Consider the following 16,270-nt stretch of genomic DNA (forward strand, 5'->3'; position numbering starts at 1 on the left):
AGATGCAGGACTTAGAAAGTATTTCGGACTTTTAGCCAATTGCACTTGTAAACTTTGTTTTCAAGGTCATTACACAGATTGTTGTTGATAGACTTGGCCCTATTGCCTCAAGAATTATTTTCAGTAATCAAAGTGCATTTATTAGGGGACGTTCCATCATTGATCCGATTGTTCCTACTGCTGAGTGTGTTAATTTGTTGGATCACAAATGCAAATACGGGAATGTCGCTATCAAATTTGATATCAAAAAAGCTTTCGACACCCTGGACTAGAATTTCTTGCTGTGAGCTCTCAAAGCTCTTGGGTTTAATGAGAGCTTTGTTTATTAGATCCACAACGTTCTAAAATCTGCTCACATTTCGGTTAATGTCAACGGTCAAGTTTGTGGTTATTTTACTTGCTCTAGAGGAGTTCGGCAGGGTGATCCCTTATCTCATTTACTTTTCTGTCTTGCGGAGGAGGTATTGAGCCATGGCCTTACATCTCTGATCACCAGGATCAAGATTAGAAATATTGCTTCGCAATCAATCATCTCTCCCCCGTCTCATCTACTTTTTGCAGATGATGGTGTTCACACAAGATAAAATTTCACACTTACGGAATTCGCTTTCTTTGATGGATGAGTATGCTTTAAACTCTGGATAGAGAAAAATCACACCTTTTTTTTTGGGAAGTTCGCATTAAGAAGGCAAAATAATATAAGCAAAGTTCTGGGTATACAAGTAGATTAGCTTCCCTTCATGTACCTGGGTGTTCCTATATTTGTTGGGCATCCGAAATCCGAACACTTCATCTCATTGGTGGATAAAGTGCAGTGCAAACTGAGCTCTTGGAAAGGAAAACAACTTTCTCAAGTGGGCAAACTACAGCTTATCTCGTCAGTGGTCCAAAGCAACCTAACGTACAACTTCCAAGTTTACGAATGGCTTAGGTCACTTTTGAAGAAGGTCCAGCGTTGGATTCGTAATTTCTTTTTGAATAGAGACCCCTCAAGGATTGCTCGGCTCTTGTGGCTTGGAGTAAAGTTTGTTCCCCAAAATATCAAGGTGGGTTAGGTCTGAAAAATATTTTCTCCTTAAATAAAGCTTTGTTGTTGAAAAGGTGCTGGGATGTTGCCTCTGCTGCATCTAGTTCTGTAATTTTCTTACATAGTCAGTTTATCCATGGGTTTGCAGCCATGTTTATGTTATAAGAAGTCTTCAATTTGGTTGGCGCTTAAAAAGTTATGGCCAACTTTGATTGATGGGGTGCAGTGGTTAGTGGGTGATGGTAACACAATTCGGTTTTGGCGTGATAATTGATTGGGGGAGAGTCTGTTACACTCTACCGACTATGGCTTGTAAATACAGGAACTTCTACATGACAAGGTTAGTAATTTTATTGTTAATGGGCGGTGGTGCCTTCCTCCTATCTTTCGCCATGTCTTTCCTGTTGCAGCTCAATCAATCCGCTCCACCGAAATTCTGGCAAATCAGACTCAAGACAAGGTTGTTTGGGTAGCAACAATGTCTGGTCTTCTGACATCAAGGGAGGCCTACAATGTCATCGAACCCTCATTGCCTACACAGCCTTGGTGCAGCCACATCTGGCATTGGACTATACAACTCAGGAAGAGTATAACGACATGGAAGATCTTGCACAATAAGATTCCAACGGATGATCTGCTTCAACGTTAGGGTACAAGCCTCTGTTCTAGATGTAATCTTTGCCGTAATAGCTCAGAAACAGTTCATCACCTTTTCTTTCCCTGCAAGGCTGCAGCTACTATATGGGGTTGGGTGCAACACATGTTTCGGTTGCAAATTCCTCCAAGTACGTCATTCACAGATTTGTTTCAAGACAACTTTCTTGCCTCCCTTAATCATTCCTTCAAGCTTTTGTGGTACTTAACTATCTGCAATATGCTCTGGTGCCTATGGCAAGATAGAAATAAGAGAAGGTTTAAACATGGTTCTTTTTTCCCTTCTAGATTCAAGCAATTCTTTTTATTATCATTAAGAGAATCAGCAAGTCTGGCTTTTGTCTCCTCATCATCCACAACCAGTCAACTACCTATTTTTGGGTTCTTGGGGCTCTCTCCTCTTCGACCCACCGCTCCACGTTCCATTCTAGTTGTTTGGGAACTGGTATAAAGCAAATTCAGATGGTTCATTCCATGACATTGAGCATGCAGGTTATGGTGAAGTTTTCCGAAACAATGATGCGCATTTTTTGGGTGCCTTTCTTGTAAGGCTTCGGTCCCATGGGCTATTGATACTGAGTTGCTGCCAGTTATTGAGATAATCAAGGTGGCTCGCGAGAGGAGTTGGTTCCCTTTGTGGATTGAGACAGACTCCATGTTAGTTTTGCATTATTTCAAGCATTGTGGTATGGTACTATGGCGTCTTCGTACTCGATAGCAAAATTGTCTGGAGTCCATTAGTCAATTGCTGGTGCACATCTCTCATATTTATAGGGAAGGGAACCGTGTTGCTGACTAGCTTGCAAACTATGGTGCCATGAATGTTGGCTCACACTGGTGGGATTCACTCCCACATTTTCTATCTAGTTCTTTTGGTCATGACTATACTGCTCGGATAGATTATTGGTTTGCTTAGATGGTTTGGGTCAATTTTGTTTTCTTTCCTCATGTAACTTTATATTTGTTCAAAGTTGTGCCTGAGAATGGTTTTGGTCTAGTCCCCCATTCCCCATCTCCTGTTGTTTATTTTTCAATAAATTGAACCGACCGTTTTTTATGAGGCATTCAGATCACCCAACTTGATCCGCTTTGATAAAATAATTTTTTTTTTTAAAAGGATAAAATAATTATTAAGTAAGCGGATTTATTATGAGTTGGTAGACTGATTCCAAATCCATTTAGCATATTAACCCGCAAAGGTTAAATTATGCCGTTCAAATAATATTATCGGTCGCATCATTATTTACATGCTTTAAAGTTTAATTAATTACTATTTCAATGTGAAAGCCATACATTAATCCCAACATATGCTTCTGCATAGTATCTTGATGTTGTCTTAGTCACTAATTAACTAACTTTGACTTTTGCTCTCCTATTATCCTATTCTTCTATGTATTCTTTGAATTAAAGGAAAGAGGAGAGAACAAAAAAAGGACATTACAAAAATATGGGTTAGTATCCCAGTGACTGGCTACCTAATTCATATATAACAGAATTACTACTACAACTCGAGTTAAGCTATCTGTTTAAGTAAGTTCTAACAGAATAGCAGTTAGAGATGCTGGTGTTATTGGTGGACGAATCAAACCTTCCATTTTAGATCGAGATGACTTAAACCAACCATCTAACACTATTGTCTACCCGACTAATTAAACTACCATTTCGATCGTGACCTTCATAGGTTGTGGACTATATAAACACTGTACCTTAACGGTAAATTAGGTTGTTAAATTGACCATTATTTTAGTTTATAGTTACTTAACGAGATCGATCTAATTCTTATATATTCTAGTTCTTTATTATTTGGTTTAATTATAAGAGTTTAGAGATTACTTTACTTTATGACAAATCAAAACCATTAATTCAGCCATTTCAATTCCTTTTCCTTTTTGGACCGACAAGAGATATTTTTTTTTCTACTTTCTGTTTTGAGAGAGATAAAACTTTCACTGTTCAACCATTTAGAAAGAATACATTAAGGGAGACAAGAATTAATTCCCGAGAGAATTAATAGTTACATACATATGAGCTAAAAATTTCATAACCACGAGAATTACCCATTTTTACTGACTATTAAGTTCAAGTGCTCTCGGTAGTCTCGAGAAATACTCATAATCAATAGCAAGAAATACTACGCCATCTTCCGCACAATTTCTCAAAAGTATCGAAGCTAACGATGCACTTGCAAATACACTAGTCCGCATATTGACAACAAGAACATGATGATGATAATATAATTAATCCATGAATAACACCATGACCTTGTAGGTTATATTTCGAAAGTTTTTTCTCATTCATCTCTTCATTCCTACATTCATCTTTCTACTTTAAATAAATAAACATGCAAGAATAATTCCATAAAAATGGATAATATATGAGGAATTAATGGATTTGATTTGTGCGTGTAAACGAAACGAACAGCGGTCAAATTGGCGAAAATCCTAAAGAAATTCATTAATTCAATCAGAAAGAAGACTTGTAAAGCAAACCTTCATTATTGATCGATCTTAATCGGTAGCATAGGCGAGTGGATGCAACCGTGCAACAACTACTCCTATAGAGCCGAACTAATTAAGTTCATCAATCAAAAACGTAATCTGCATTCCAACCTCAAACAACAAACCTGTATTTTCCCATATATAAAAGCATCCCCCATCTATCACTTTGTCAATCATTAATCCAATATCTCGATATCCAAACAAAAGCTTAAGCAAAGCATACGACGCTGGCTAGTTCTCAATGGAGGCACTCAATAGCATTTTCCTACTAGGCCTTTGCCTTCTCTTTGCTTCATCGGCAATGTCGACCTTGGCCGATCCCAAAGCTCACCACCATGAATTTGTTGTAAGTTCTTTCTGTATCATTTAGTTCATTATATTATTTTCCTTCTTATTCAGATACTAATTAACCGTGCAATGGAACTAATATAGATCCAAGCAACACCAGTGAAGAGGCTGTGCAAGATCCACAACACCATCACAGTGAATGGACAGTTCCCTGGACCAACCTTGGAAGTAAACAATGGCGACACTCTGGTCGTCAAAGTCACTAACAAAGCTCGATATAATGTCACCATTCACTGGTAAATATATCTGATCGAACCCGAATTACAATAACGAGTTCGGTTAATAACCACATAATATATTTGCATGACATTATCAGTTATTGACATGAAAATGTATACACTTCAGGCATGGCATTCGGCAAATGAGAACTGGATGGGCAGATGGGCCTGAGTTTGTTACTCAATGTCCTATTAGACCAGGAGGGAGTTACACCTACCGGTTCACAGTCCAAGGTCAAGAAGGTACTCTGTGGTGGCACGCTCATAGCTCATGGCTTAGAGCCACCGTGTATGGAGCACTTATTATTCATCCGAAACAAGGAGACTCGTATCCATTCACTAAACCGAATCGTCAAGCAACACTTCTTCTTGGTGAGTGGTGGGATGGTAACCCTATTGACGTGGTGAGGAGGGCGACTCGCACAGGAGCAGCTCCAAATGTTTCTAACGCATATACCATTAACGGTCAACCCGGAGATCTTTACAGTTGCTCCAGCAAAGGTTTGATTGAAACTCCCATTGGTGAATATGCTCGTTCACCATAGGAGTGAACCTAAGAATTGTCCCATTGAATAAATATTCTAAATAAATCATGATAGAGTTGCGCAATCAAGTACTGAAAGTTGAACAGATGAAATGCAACTTATTATAATAATTCTTAACTTATTATTTCTATGCATGCAGGCACCGTCATAGTTCCAATAGACTCTGGTGAGACCAACCTACTGAGAGTGATAAACGCCGCCCTCAACCAACCTCTTTTCTTCTCCGTCGCCAACCATAAACTGACTGTGGTTGGTGCTGATGCCTCGTACACCAAGCCTTTCACCACCAAAGTTCTCATGCTAGGCCCAGGCCAGACTACTGATGTTTTAATCACCGGGGACCAGCCACCATCTCGATACTACTTGGCGGCGAGTGCCTATTTCAGTGCACAAAATGCTGCATTTGACAACACCACCACCACAGCCATTCTTGAATACAAGTCCGTTCGTTGCAACACTACAAGTTGCAAAAAGGGTAAAACAGTAATTAAACCCACAATGCCAAAGCTGCCAGCTTTCAATGACACAAACACTGCATCTGCCTTCACTAAGAGCTTCAGAAGCCCTAGAAAAGTCGAAGTCCCAACTGAAATCGACGAGAACCTCTTCTTCACAATCGGTCTCGGACTCAACAAATGCCCCAAGCACTTTCGATCTAGAAGATGCCAAGGCCCCAATGGCACGCGCTTCACTGCTAGCATGAACAATGTCTCATTTGTGCTTCCAAACAACTTGTCAATTCTCCAAGCTTACCAGCAAAACATTCCTGGAGTTTACACTAGTGATTTTCCAGCCAACCCGCCACGGAAGTTTGATTATACTGGGAATGTCAGCCGCTCGCTTTGGCAACCCAGTTCTGGAACAAAGGCATACAAGTTGAAGTACGGGTCTAGGGTGCAGGTGGTGTTACAAGACACAAGTATTGTCACACCCGAGAACCATCCCATTCATCTCCACGGTTATGATTTCTACATCCTTGCAGAGGGTTTTGGAAATTTCAACCCCAAGACTGATACTAAAATGTTTAATCTTGTTGATCCACCTCTAAGGAACACGGTCGCGGTGCCCGTAAATGGTTGGGCAGTCATCAGATTTGTAGCTGACAATCCAGGTAAACAATTCCTCACAATCTTGGGTTACATAAATATATGAATTCAATGACTTAATACTCACACATGCCTATTTATAGGTGCTTGGATGATGCATTGTCACTTGGATGTTCATATCAACTGGGGTTTGGCCATGGTTTTCTTGGTGGACAATGGAGTTGGGGAGCTGCAATCAATAGAGCCACCGCCAGCGGATTATCCTCTGTGTTCCTAAGATCAACGATCATCAATTAAAGGGAGTCAGGATTTCATTCCTTTTTTTTCCCCTAAATTCAGGGTGTATGCAGTTCGTGGTTTTTGCTCAGAGTTGTTTTTGATACTTGTAGCTGTTTTAAGAAGATAGTCATGGGGTTGCAGAACTCCGTACTACATTACTTTAGACGTCGAACACAGATGTGTGAGTTTTGATTCATAGATGTTTCCCTTCAAGGGCAGTGATAATGAAGATCAGATCGAGTTCAATGATATTATGACTTGAAAATTAGTACGATATATAAATAATGCCCTCGCTGGTAGGAGTGGTAGCTCGTACATAAATGGTAATTAAACATCAAGCCTACGTATCCACAGGGCTACTTATTATTACTAGCTAGCGTTTCAGTTCGAGGGAGAAAAAAAGGCCAACCACTTCAAGTCACTCAACCAAAATTCGGTTCCCTAAAATGTCGATTAATCCTTTTCCAAAAAAAAAAAATGTCGATTAATCTTATATGATTAAACCAATTGTGGGGAGGGATGGTTAAATTTTTGAACTACTCATAACTTTTTAAATTAAAATAAATGTCAATTGACATGTGCGGAGAACATGTTAAAGGGTTAGTACTTGATTAAGTAATAAGAAAAAGTCTCATACTTAATCAAGCACTAAACGACATTTTAGGGAACTTGGGAGCAAATTATTTACTCATGTCTCATCCATTGATTAAGCAAGAACTACTAAAATAGACTGACGTTTGTGTGTCAAAAAACATGAGACAATTGAGCACAAGCATGTAGGACAAAGGATGTATGCAGCTGGGAGAACTTTCAACTACATACTTATCTAACACAACAGCAAGTTGAGCACAAGCATGTGGGAGAAAGGATGTACTCAAAATTCAAAACAACCAAACTAAGTGAAGGGACATCGAATTTGTTCACCACTTTTATTTTGTAGTGATATCACCGCCCTATTAAAACTTATCATGTCATATAGAATTAATCTAATAATACTTGAAATATCTTTTTTTAATAAAGCATCATGATTAACTATAATTATGTGTTGCTCACCAAATACGGTTGTTTCTGCTCCTAGGGTTTTGAAGTTTGGTGGTGGCCCCTCTACCTCTGGTGGCGCCTTCTCTTTCTCTGCTCAGACTACTCGAGAGTTACCTATGCCTTCTTCTTCACTGCTGAAAAAGAAGAAGCTAGTTATTCGTCGGCTAGAGCGATCATCTTCTGAAATTGCTTCTTAGGATACCGTGCACATCACGACGGAGATGGAAGGTATGGCTCAAGAGGTTTCGGAGCCGAACAAGGTTAGTGGGTTGTCCTCGGTGGAACCTTTTGACCCGAGTTCTCAAGATCCAGCTATTACTCCTGCCATGCAAACTGGTCAGAAGCAAATCTTGCTTTACAAGAAAAGAGGTCGAGAAGAGGTAATTGTTCCTTCCCCTAAGAAATTCAAAACTATTTTGGGTGGTAAGCTTCTCACTCCCATGCGGAAGCTCTTGGTTTGGCTGAAGTTGAGGATGATGTCGCCCTGTTGACATTGAAGAAGAGGTCGGGAAGATCGCTGGGAAGCAAGAACAAGGGTCCCAGGTCTCAAAAGAAGGTTGGTTTGACCCCTTTGCGTTTTACCTATCCTTCTACTACTACTGCTCAGGAGGTTGGCCCTAAAGCTAAGGGCAAGGGGAAACTCTAGGTTTCCTGTTTCTGTGCCTACCTTTGATTTAGAGTCTGATGCTATGTAAGTTAGCTTCTCTACTCGTACACCAATTGAGGTCTCTAGGCGAGTAGGGTTGCTAAAGCAAGAGCTTAGATAGTCTTGGGTTTTTTTCTCATTTGGTTAGGCACTCTAATAAGTGTGCGTATTTTACAATGAGAGTCACTTGTCATTTGTTTGGCGGTTTGTGCCATCTAGTATGGTTGGTATGAAACAACATGTGATATATATGCCTTCTGGCCATGGATAAATTAATGAAGTTATCTATTTCTCAAAAAAAAAAAAAAAAAAAAACTATAATTATGTTTTATAACACTTGACAGTTTTATATTGAGTGGTGGTATCACCTCTAAAGTATTGGTGGTGAGCAAATTTGAATCCTAAATGAAGAGAGCCAAAAGTGATGACAAATGGAACATCTTATGGGAAGCTCAAGATCTTGGCTTCTCCTTTTTCTGCTTGAAGAGTGCCAAAAGTGATATTCCAGAAACCTTCACGACCTTGAAATGGACTCCACGAATAGCACCAACAGAATGCCCCCGTATGACCAAATCTAGCACTGAGCACCTCGTCATTCTCTTCAATGTAGTTTAGGCAACCATCATTTGGCACAAAGGCAGCAATCTGCTTCTTTCCATTTTTGATAAGCTGAACTCGAGCACACTTTCTGATGGCAGAGTTAGGCTGCTTAGCTTCTATACCAATTTTCTCAAGAACAATGCCTTTTGCATGGGAAGATCCAACAAATGGTTTCTTCCACTCATTTCCAAGATGTGATGACCAAATTCAACTAATGTCGCCTGCAACACACACACACACACACACACACACACACACACACACACAGAATTGGAGATAGAAATTGAATCTGAGTGGCATGCTTTGTAATTTTATAATTGAGCTAAGGGTAAAACAATTATTTCACGTTTAAATTGGGTGAGTGTGAATTCTAATTTGTTGGTGGAGTGAGTGAGAGTATTTTTGGCATTGGGACAAGGTCCCATGTTTTTATCCCTCATAAAGCCACCAACATATAAGAAATATTAATATTTTATAAAAGAGCCACCGTACTTTTATTTTTCATTATTTACAAAAATGCCACTACATTCACACAACTAATGTTATTAATCGAAAAACTACTACTAACAACTGAAAAGAATACTGTCAACAAATCGAAAAGTTGTTGTCAATGAACTGAAAATCTATTGTCGTTCTTCAAAAAATTTCTGTTAGTTAGTTGACAATAGCTATTTGAAAGAAGGCAATGAATTTTCTAATGAATAACAATAACTTTTCTGAAAATTGATAACACTTAAGAATGGCAGATGAATGTTCTTCAAACTGTATTATGGGCAACAATTATAGACTAAAATTTTGTGGTTTTCATGATTCTTAATTAGATGACGAGAAAACATTTGTTTCTGTTGTTTGAGTATATCAATTCTAAAGATCAGTTTAATTGATTTTTGGCATGGTAATTGGCTTAATGGTTTAGTTGTTGATAAATTGCTTATTGACCATCAACTTGGCAAGTTATTATGTGCCAAAGTTTCTGATTTCATCAAAGATGGCTCTTGGTATTGCTCTACTAATTTATTTGCTGATCTTGCTACACTTTGGTCAGAAATTTCAGCTATTAGACTTCCTTATTCAGACATGGAGGATAGGCTAGTGTGGTTGGATTCTTCTGATGGGAACTTATCTTTATCTATAGCCTATGGGTTGAAGAGGAGTAAACAAGCAATTGTTCCTCGGGATAGATGGGTTTGGCGTCAGTGTTTTCGCCCTCGAAACTATGTTACGTTATGGAAATTTCTTCACGGTAAGCTTTTAACAGATGATCTCTTGCTTCAGCGAGGATTTTCTTTTGCTTCTATGTGCTCTCTCTATCATGCATCTGTTGAGACAGCCCACCACCTTTTTTTTGAGTGCTATTTCTCTATGAAGGTCTGGTCCGCAATTTTATCTTGGTTTAAAGTCACTACTCTTTTCTTGGATATATACGCCTTCTTCTCTTACCCACTACAACATGGTTTTGGTACTCAATTGCAATTGCTATGGTGGGGAATGATGGGAGCTGGCTTCTACTCTCTTTGGAAATCTAGAAATTCTATTCGTTTTGATGAGCATCGCTTAACTGTTGATTATTTGATTTGCTCTATCAAGTTGCAAATTCGAGAGGTTGACTCTTGGGGTTTTGGAATAATGCGTAACTCAGTAGATGAGCTTTGTATTTTTAGTGCTCTTGGAATCAGTGGTAGAGCGTCAAGAACACATCAAATACGTGAAGTAAATTGGCTTGCTCCTTGTGCTTTTCAATTAAAGGTTAATACTGATGATGCTGCTCATGGGACGCTAGGGCTTACAGGCTGTGGAGGTATTTTTCGTGATCACTTGGGCAATTGTATGGGTTGTTTTGCTGGTTCCATGGGTATTGCTACTGCCCTAGAAGCAGAGCTTCAAGCCATTATTCGTGTAGTTACAATAGCATCAGGAAAAGGATGGACTTCTCTCTGGATTGAGTGTGATTCAGCGGTAGCAATTCACTTTCTTGCCAATAAAAATTGCTCAGTCCCTTGGCGTCTATCTGTTGATTGGGTCAATTGTTGTACCATTCTCTCCTCTATGCAGATGCGATTTTCACATATTTATCGAGAAGGGAATCAAGTGGTTGACTGCTTAGCTAACTATGGGGTGGATCATGAGGGGCATTATTGGTGGGACTCTTGCCCTCCTTGTGTTTCGGCTGCCTTTGTTCACAATCTGCAAGGTTTACCGAATTTCGTATTAGCTAATTCTGTGGTGCTTGATAGACTTCATGAAAAGGTGAGCTTGGGTTATGGTGGTTTCTGCTGCATGGTTGCTGATGAACTATAGGTGTGTTCCATATATGTGGTTGCTGTATGTGTGGTCACATATATTTGCATGGTTACTGCATGTCCTTCTTCTATCCATCAGTTTGTAACTATTGCTTAGTGCTCACTTTGAGTACTTTACTTCATTTTGTTCTCAGAGAGGTTTTGGTTTATGTCCCCCTCTCTCTTCTTGTATTTTCTTTTCTTTTATTAATAACATAAAATAGAGGGATGGGCGGTGGGTTCCCGGTTGCGATGGCCCCCTTTCTTCCGAGATTGTGGGTGGGTGCCAGTCACCCCAAATTGGCTACCGCAGAGGAACTAATATCGCCTAATCCTCTATTTAATTTTTTTGAAAAAAATTCTAAAGATTAGTTGACCAAAAAAAAAAAAGCAACTCCTTAAAAGCACTCAAAGTATTTGTTTAAATTTATCTTTAAAAGGTACATAAAATTTATAAATTTACATCTGCAGTGAATGAATTTGACATACCAATTTTTTTTTTCTTTAAATCATAAGTTTAATTAAATTAGAAGGAGACATACAATAAACATAAGTCAAGTGCAAAATCAATTTGGACAAACTGAAAAAATTAGAAATGAACACCCATGATAATAAATTTTACGGTCACATATCATTGGATTTAAATTTAATGGTTGAACTTAATGAATGTATTTAGAACGTTTTAATCTTTAACATTGAATTTAAATCCCATAGTAGGCCGGTGACCAGGTGAACACTAAGAGTTATTATAATTTTTCTTTAAATGGCAGATAGTGGATAATGGAGAAAGTCATTTATTTTACAAAGTTGACCTAATTGGTAAAAAATTTTGTGAAAAACAGCTAGTCCTTTTTTGCTTCCAGCTCACAAGTACGTAACGTACAACTATGGTTGTTGTAACCTCATTGTGATTCTGTTTGTTTCTTGAAATTAAAGACGGCTCATTAATGAGAATAAAAGAACACTAACAAATTTAAGAGGGTTATAAGACATATTTGAGACTTTTTTTTTTTAGAATGCACATATATGAGACTTAAGCAAAAGAGAAGTTTTAAATACACACTCCTTACTCAATACACCTACCATTTAATTTTTCATTCTAATATTTTACTAAATATACAACCCAAATTACCTAAAATATCCTTAAACTAAAAAACCATGAAATACACTATTATTTAACTGCATTTAAGGCTACTATTTAATTTGATTAACTATATAATTGACCATATTAATTATTTGTGTTAGTTATTGGGAAATCCATAAGGATTCATTATTGTTTCCTTCAAATAGATGCTTAGAAATAGGTTTTGTATTATTTGAGTTCTCATCCGCCAAACACCCTATTGATCAAGTATAAAATTTTGAGTCGAACATTCAACCAAAACTGTATCAGTAGTTTCTTCATAATGGCGGAACTACAAAGTTGTCATTGGATGGTCAAACAAATTTACAATTACAAAGTTTTATACTTGTGATGTATTATAATAGATAATAAACTGACTAATCATAATTTTTTTTTTTAAATTGAACTAAAAAGTAGGAGTAAAGTGATATGTTTTAAAAACATTTAATGCCATTGATTTTGAAATTCTAAATTATATGGTTTCTCACCCCATTTAATTACAATTTATTTAAGGAAAATTTAAATTAGATGGTTTATAACTTTATTCTTGTTTTAAATGATGATGCTATGTATTGAAATTTATTGCGTTTATAATTAGTGAATAATATAAGGAAGATATGATTATTATTATTTTTCTTCTAATACATAGATGTCTATTTTGGTCATTTAAATTTATCTATAAAATCATATTTGAAATATAAATAATAGGGATGTGTATTAAGTAGTTTGGGGTGTGTATTTAAAATTTCTCTAAGCAAAAAAGAACTATAAAAAATAGCAAAATAAAAGTAAAATGCACCACTATTTTGCTCTAAACTTTATTTATTTTTAATAAGACATGTATACTGTCACATTATTGGGTGAAGAGCTGCTTGTCCATTCTCTCAAGTCTCAAGTGCTAATTCCAGCAAATGCGAAAACTTGCATTTCCGAGTCTATGGCGCTTCCTTCCTGTGTGAAGGTGAACTTACTGAAGTCCTTATAGTCAAAGTCCTTGAGAATTCGTGGATGTTCATCATCCACTAGCTCCTTTGCTGCCTTGATGATGGTACCCTCTAATGGACTTCCAAATGCTCCCAAAGAATATCGCTCCTTTTCTCCTGAAATCATCACCCTGTGCTTAAGGCGATGCATTCTGCCATTACTCCATGCCTGCAAGTCATTGAGACATTAATGTTCATCATTCAAGTTGTATCAGTTATGAGTTAAGAAGCTAACTCTATAATTTGTACCATAAGAGGATCTCCAACAATAAAGAGGTAGGAGGTGGGAGATAAAGACAACTTGACCCATTGCCCATCATTGGTTTCAAATTCAAGCCCTGAAACTTGATCATCACAAAGGATTGTGCTCACTAGTTTGTCAGTGTGAGGACTGAGCCCATAGTGCCCATTTGCGTACTGTCCCGATGGAGGTGCATCGTATTTCATCACGCGTAGCAACGTCTTACAAGCAATAATCGAATTCAGTTTGTCTCCCAACCCATAACTATCAAGGATCATCATTTCGATCATTTCCTTCAGCTCATCCATCTTCTTCACCATGGTAACTACAGTGTTACTGTGGGAACACAACGACATCATCATCAAAACAAAACGAAAGGAGACTACATAATGGCATAAAGATTTGACATGTTATATATGAACACTAAGGTTTAGTGGAAGGGCCCTATATATGAACACGAATGGTTTAAGTTGGGCCCTATATACGAACACGAATGGATACAATCTGCTCATAGTAAAACTGCATTTGGATTCGATGTACTTTTGTCTTAAACAAATGGTCCAGCGACTACACTAAGGTTTAGTGGAAGGGCCCTATATATGAACACGAATGGTTCAAGTTGGACGAACCGACTTTGTCCAACTTGAACCGTTCCCCTAGTTGAAATGCCCTATATATGAACACGAATGGTTCAGGTTGGACGAATTGAATCTGTCCAACCTGAACCGTTAGTGTTTATAATTGTAAATCACAGTTATGAATGCCTTAATAATTATCAATTTGCTTGAAAATTTGCAGAGATGATCTACTTATATAAACCTAAAAACTAAACTGTTACAATGTGAATATGTGATTGAAAAGTGGATCTAATGAGTGATCCCTTAAAATGGCCAAAAAAAGGGGATCTCTCACTAGAAGAGCCTTGAAATACCTAGAAACTAAACGGTTAATATGTGAATATGTGATTGAAAAGTGGGTCTAATGAGCGATCCCTTAAAATGGCCAAAAACGGGGGATCTCTCACTAAAAGAGCCTTGATATACCTAGAAACTAAACGGTTGAGATGTGAATATGTGATTGAAAAGTAGGTCTAATGAGTGATTCTTTAAAATGACAAGAAAATGAGATCTCTCACTAGAAGGGCCCTGATATATATATATACAGGCCCTTCCACTAAGGGATCCCTTTTTTTGGTCTTTTATAGGGATAGGCATTAGACAAACTTTTCGATTATATTTCGGCATCTCAACCGTTCATTTTTTAGGTCCTAATGTGTAGATCACTTCTACAAATTTTCAGCCAAATCGGTGATCGTTAAGGGATCCAAAACTGCAATTTACACGAACGGACCGAATCTGTCGAACCGGAACCGTTCGTGTTTATAATGGTAAATTGCAGTTTTGGATGCCTTAACGATCATCAAATTGGCTGAAAATTTGCAGAAGTGATCTACACATTAGGACCTAAAAACTGAACGGTTGAGATGTGAAAATATGATCGAAAAGTTGGTCTAATGCCCTATCTCTAGAAAAGACCAAAAAAAGGGATCCCTCACTAGAAGGGCCCTGATAAGTGCGGACGTCCGCAACCCAGAAAAAGTGCGGACGTTGCTCCTCCGGCGTCGGGAAGGCTGTGATCGCTGCTCTGCGGGTGCCGGACGCACCCTCTGGACATCCCGGACGACCTCGAGCAAGCGGCGAAGGCGAAGGTGATCGGAAACTCAACGGTGTGCGGCGAGCTTGCCGGAAACCATGGAATCCCATCTAGCTCGACGTCGAACCCTTCGTCGACGACTCCAACCGCTTCTAAACTGCTCCATGTCATGGCTTGGTTCCGTCCGGCAACAGAAACGCCGCCGTGGCTGCTCGATCGAGGCCGCAAGAGCGACGTCCGCATTTTTTCTGGGTTGCGGATGTCCGCTCTCGAACGGTTTTGTATTTGTGTGTGTGTGTGTGTGTATATATATATATATGGGCCTGTTGAAGAAAAACGAAAGAGACCATGGAAGTAAATCAAAACTAATTTACCAAAACTGCTCATGACCATCTGGCCACATCAACTCAGTGAAGCTTTTAAAGGACTCATAGTTGGAGGAATGTTCAATGCCAAAGCTCTCATAGAAGGGAGTAGTGGGATACTGTCCATAATAACCATGGAAAGGCTTTGGATTAACATTCTTTTCTTTTGTCTCCACTGGAAGGTTAAAAAGTTGCCTTATCATAGAGAAGGTATCTGCTTTTAACTGCAGGGGTATCTTATCATACGCTATTTCAAAGCAACCATAATTTTCACAAGCCTCTCTAACCCTCTTGCACAAATTGTACCACTTATCAGTTCCGCGATCCAGTTCCGTGGAATTGATTGAGAAATCAATGGCCGGAATCTGGTAATGAGAATCGGAACCCATTTTCTCCTACTTATCCCTTTGTATTCTAGAGTTCCAAGCTTTTTGTTTTTTTGATGAGTTGCTTGTTTGTTATCTATCTAAGGGGCTACGGTTCTATTTATATTGCGCAGTTCTTGAGTTATAATGACAGAAATCCTGTTTTTTACGACCAAAAATACCGTTTTCCAAGCTCTCTAGAATCAATGACGAACGAAATCTAGAGGTTAAAGTTTCAAACTTGATGAGATAGATGGAAGCTTAAATTATTGACAACTGCTGTTGTATTTTGAATATCTGATCTTGGGTTTTGAGGTTATTAATTAGACTAGTGGCTGTTCAGAACATCCGAGAATTAC

General features: G+C 38.3%; 2 protein-coding genes across 2 annotated transcripts; one reads left to right on the forward strand and one right to left on the reverse strand.

Annotated features, from left to right (window-relative positions):
- Positions 1–4,344: 4,344 nt before the first annotated feature.
- LOC133715677 (laccase-12-like) lies at positions 4,345–6,864 on the forward strand. The gene is made up of 5 exons (XM_062142282.1): positions 4,345–4,525; positions 4,612–4,763; positions 4,873–5,246; positions 5,430–6,401; positions 6,480–6,864. Exons 1-5 carry the CDS (start codon positions 4,421–4,423, stop codon positions 6,611–6,613), a joined length of 1,737 nt encoding a protein of 578 aa, XP_061998266.1. The 5' UTR covers positions 4,345–4,420; the 3' UTR covers positions 6,614–6,864.
- Positions 6,865–13,043: 6,179 nt separating this feature from the next.
- On the reverse strand, positions 13,044–15,998 carry LOC133718391 (probable 2-oxoglutarate-dependent dioxygenase AOP1). Its single transcript, XM_062145225.1, has 3 exons — positions 15,556–15,998; positions 13,537–13,864; positions 13,044–13,456 (listed from the first exon to the last, which is right to left on the reverse strand). Exons 1-3 carry the CDS (start codon positions 15,933–15,935, stop codon positions 13,196–13,198), a joined length of 969 nt encoding a protein of 322 aa, XP_062001209.1. The 5' UTR covers positions 15,936–15,998; the 3' UTR covers positions 13,044–13,195.
- Positions 15,999–16,270: the final 272 nt, after the last annotated feature.

The sequence above is a fragment of the Rosa rugosa genome, chromosome 6 (assembly GCF_958449725.1).
Source record: "Rosa rugosa chromosome 6, drRosRugo1.1, whole genome shotgun sequence".
Taxonomy (NCBI): domain Eukaryota; kingdom Viridiplantae; phylum Streptophyta; class Magnoliopsida; order Rosales; family Rosaceae; genus Rosa; species Rosa rugosa.

Excerpts from the sequence above, each read along its gene's own strand:
- LOC133715677 (XM_062142282.1), top strand. The coding sequence starts at position 4,421 with ATGGAGGCACTCAATAGCATTTTCCTACTAGGCCTTTGCCTTCTCTTT. Across the intron at positions 4,526-4,611 it reads CTCACCACCATGAATTTGTT|ATCCAAGCAACACCAGTGAA; the intron begins GTAAGTTCTTTC and ends GAACTAATATAG. Across the intron at positions 4,764-4,872 it reads TATAATGTCACCATTCACTG|GCATGGCATTCGGCAAATGA; the intron begins GTAAATATATCT and ends TATACACTTCAG.
- LOC133718391 (XM_062145225.1), bottom strand. The coding sequence starts at position 15,935 with ATGGGTTCCGATTCTCATTACCAGATTCCGGCCATTGATTTCTCAATC. Across the intron at positions 13,865-15,555 it reads GATGGTCATGAGCAGTTTTG|TAACACTGTAGTTACCATGG; the intron begins GTAAATTAGTTT and ends GTGTTCCCACAG. Across the intron at positions 13,457-13,536 it reads TTGTTGGAGATCCTCTTATG|GCATGGAGTAATGGCAGAAT; the intron begins GTACAAATTATA and ends AATGACTTGCAG.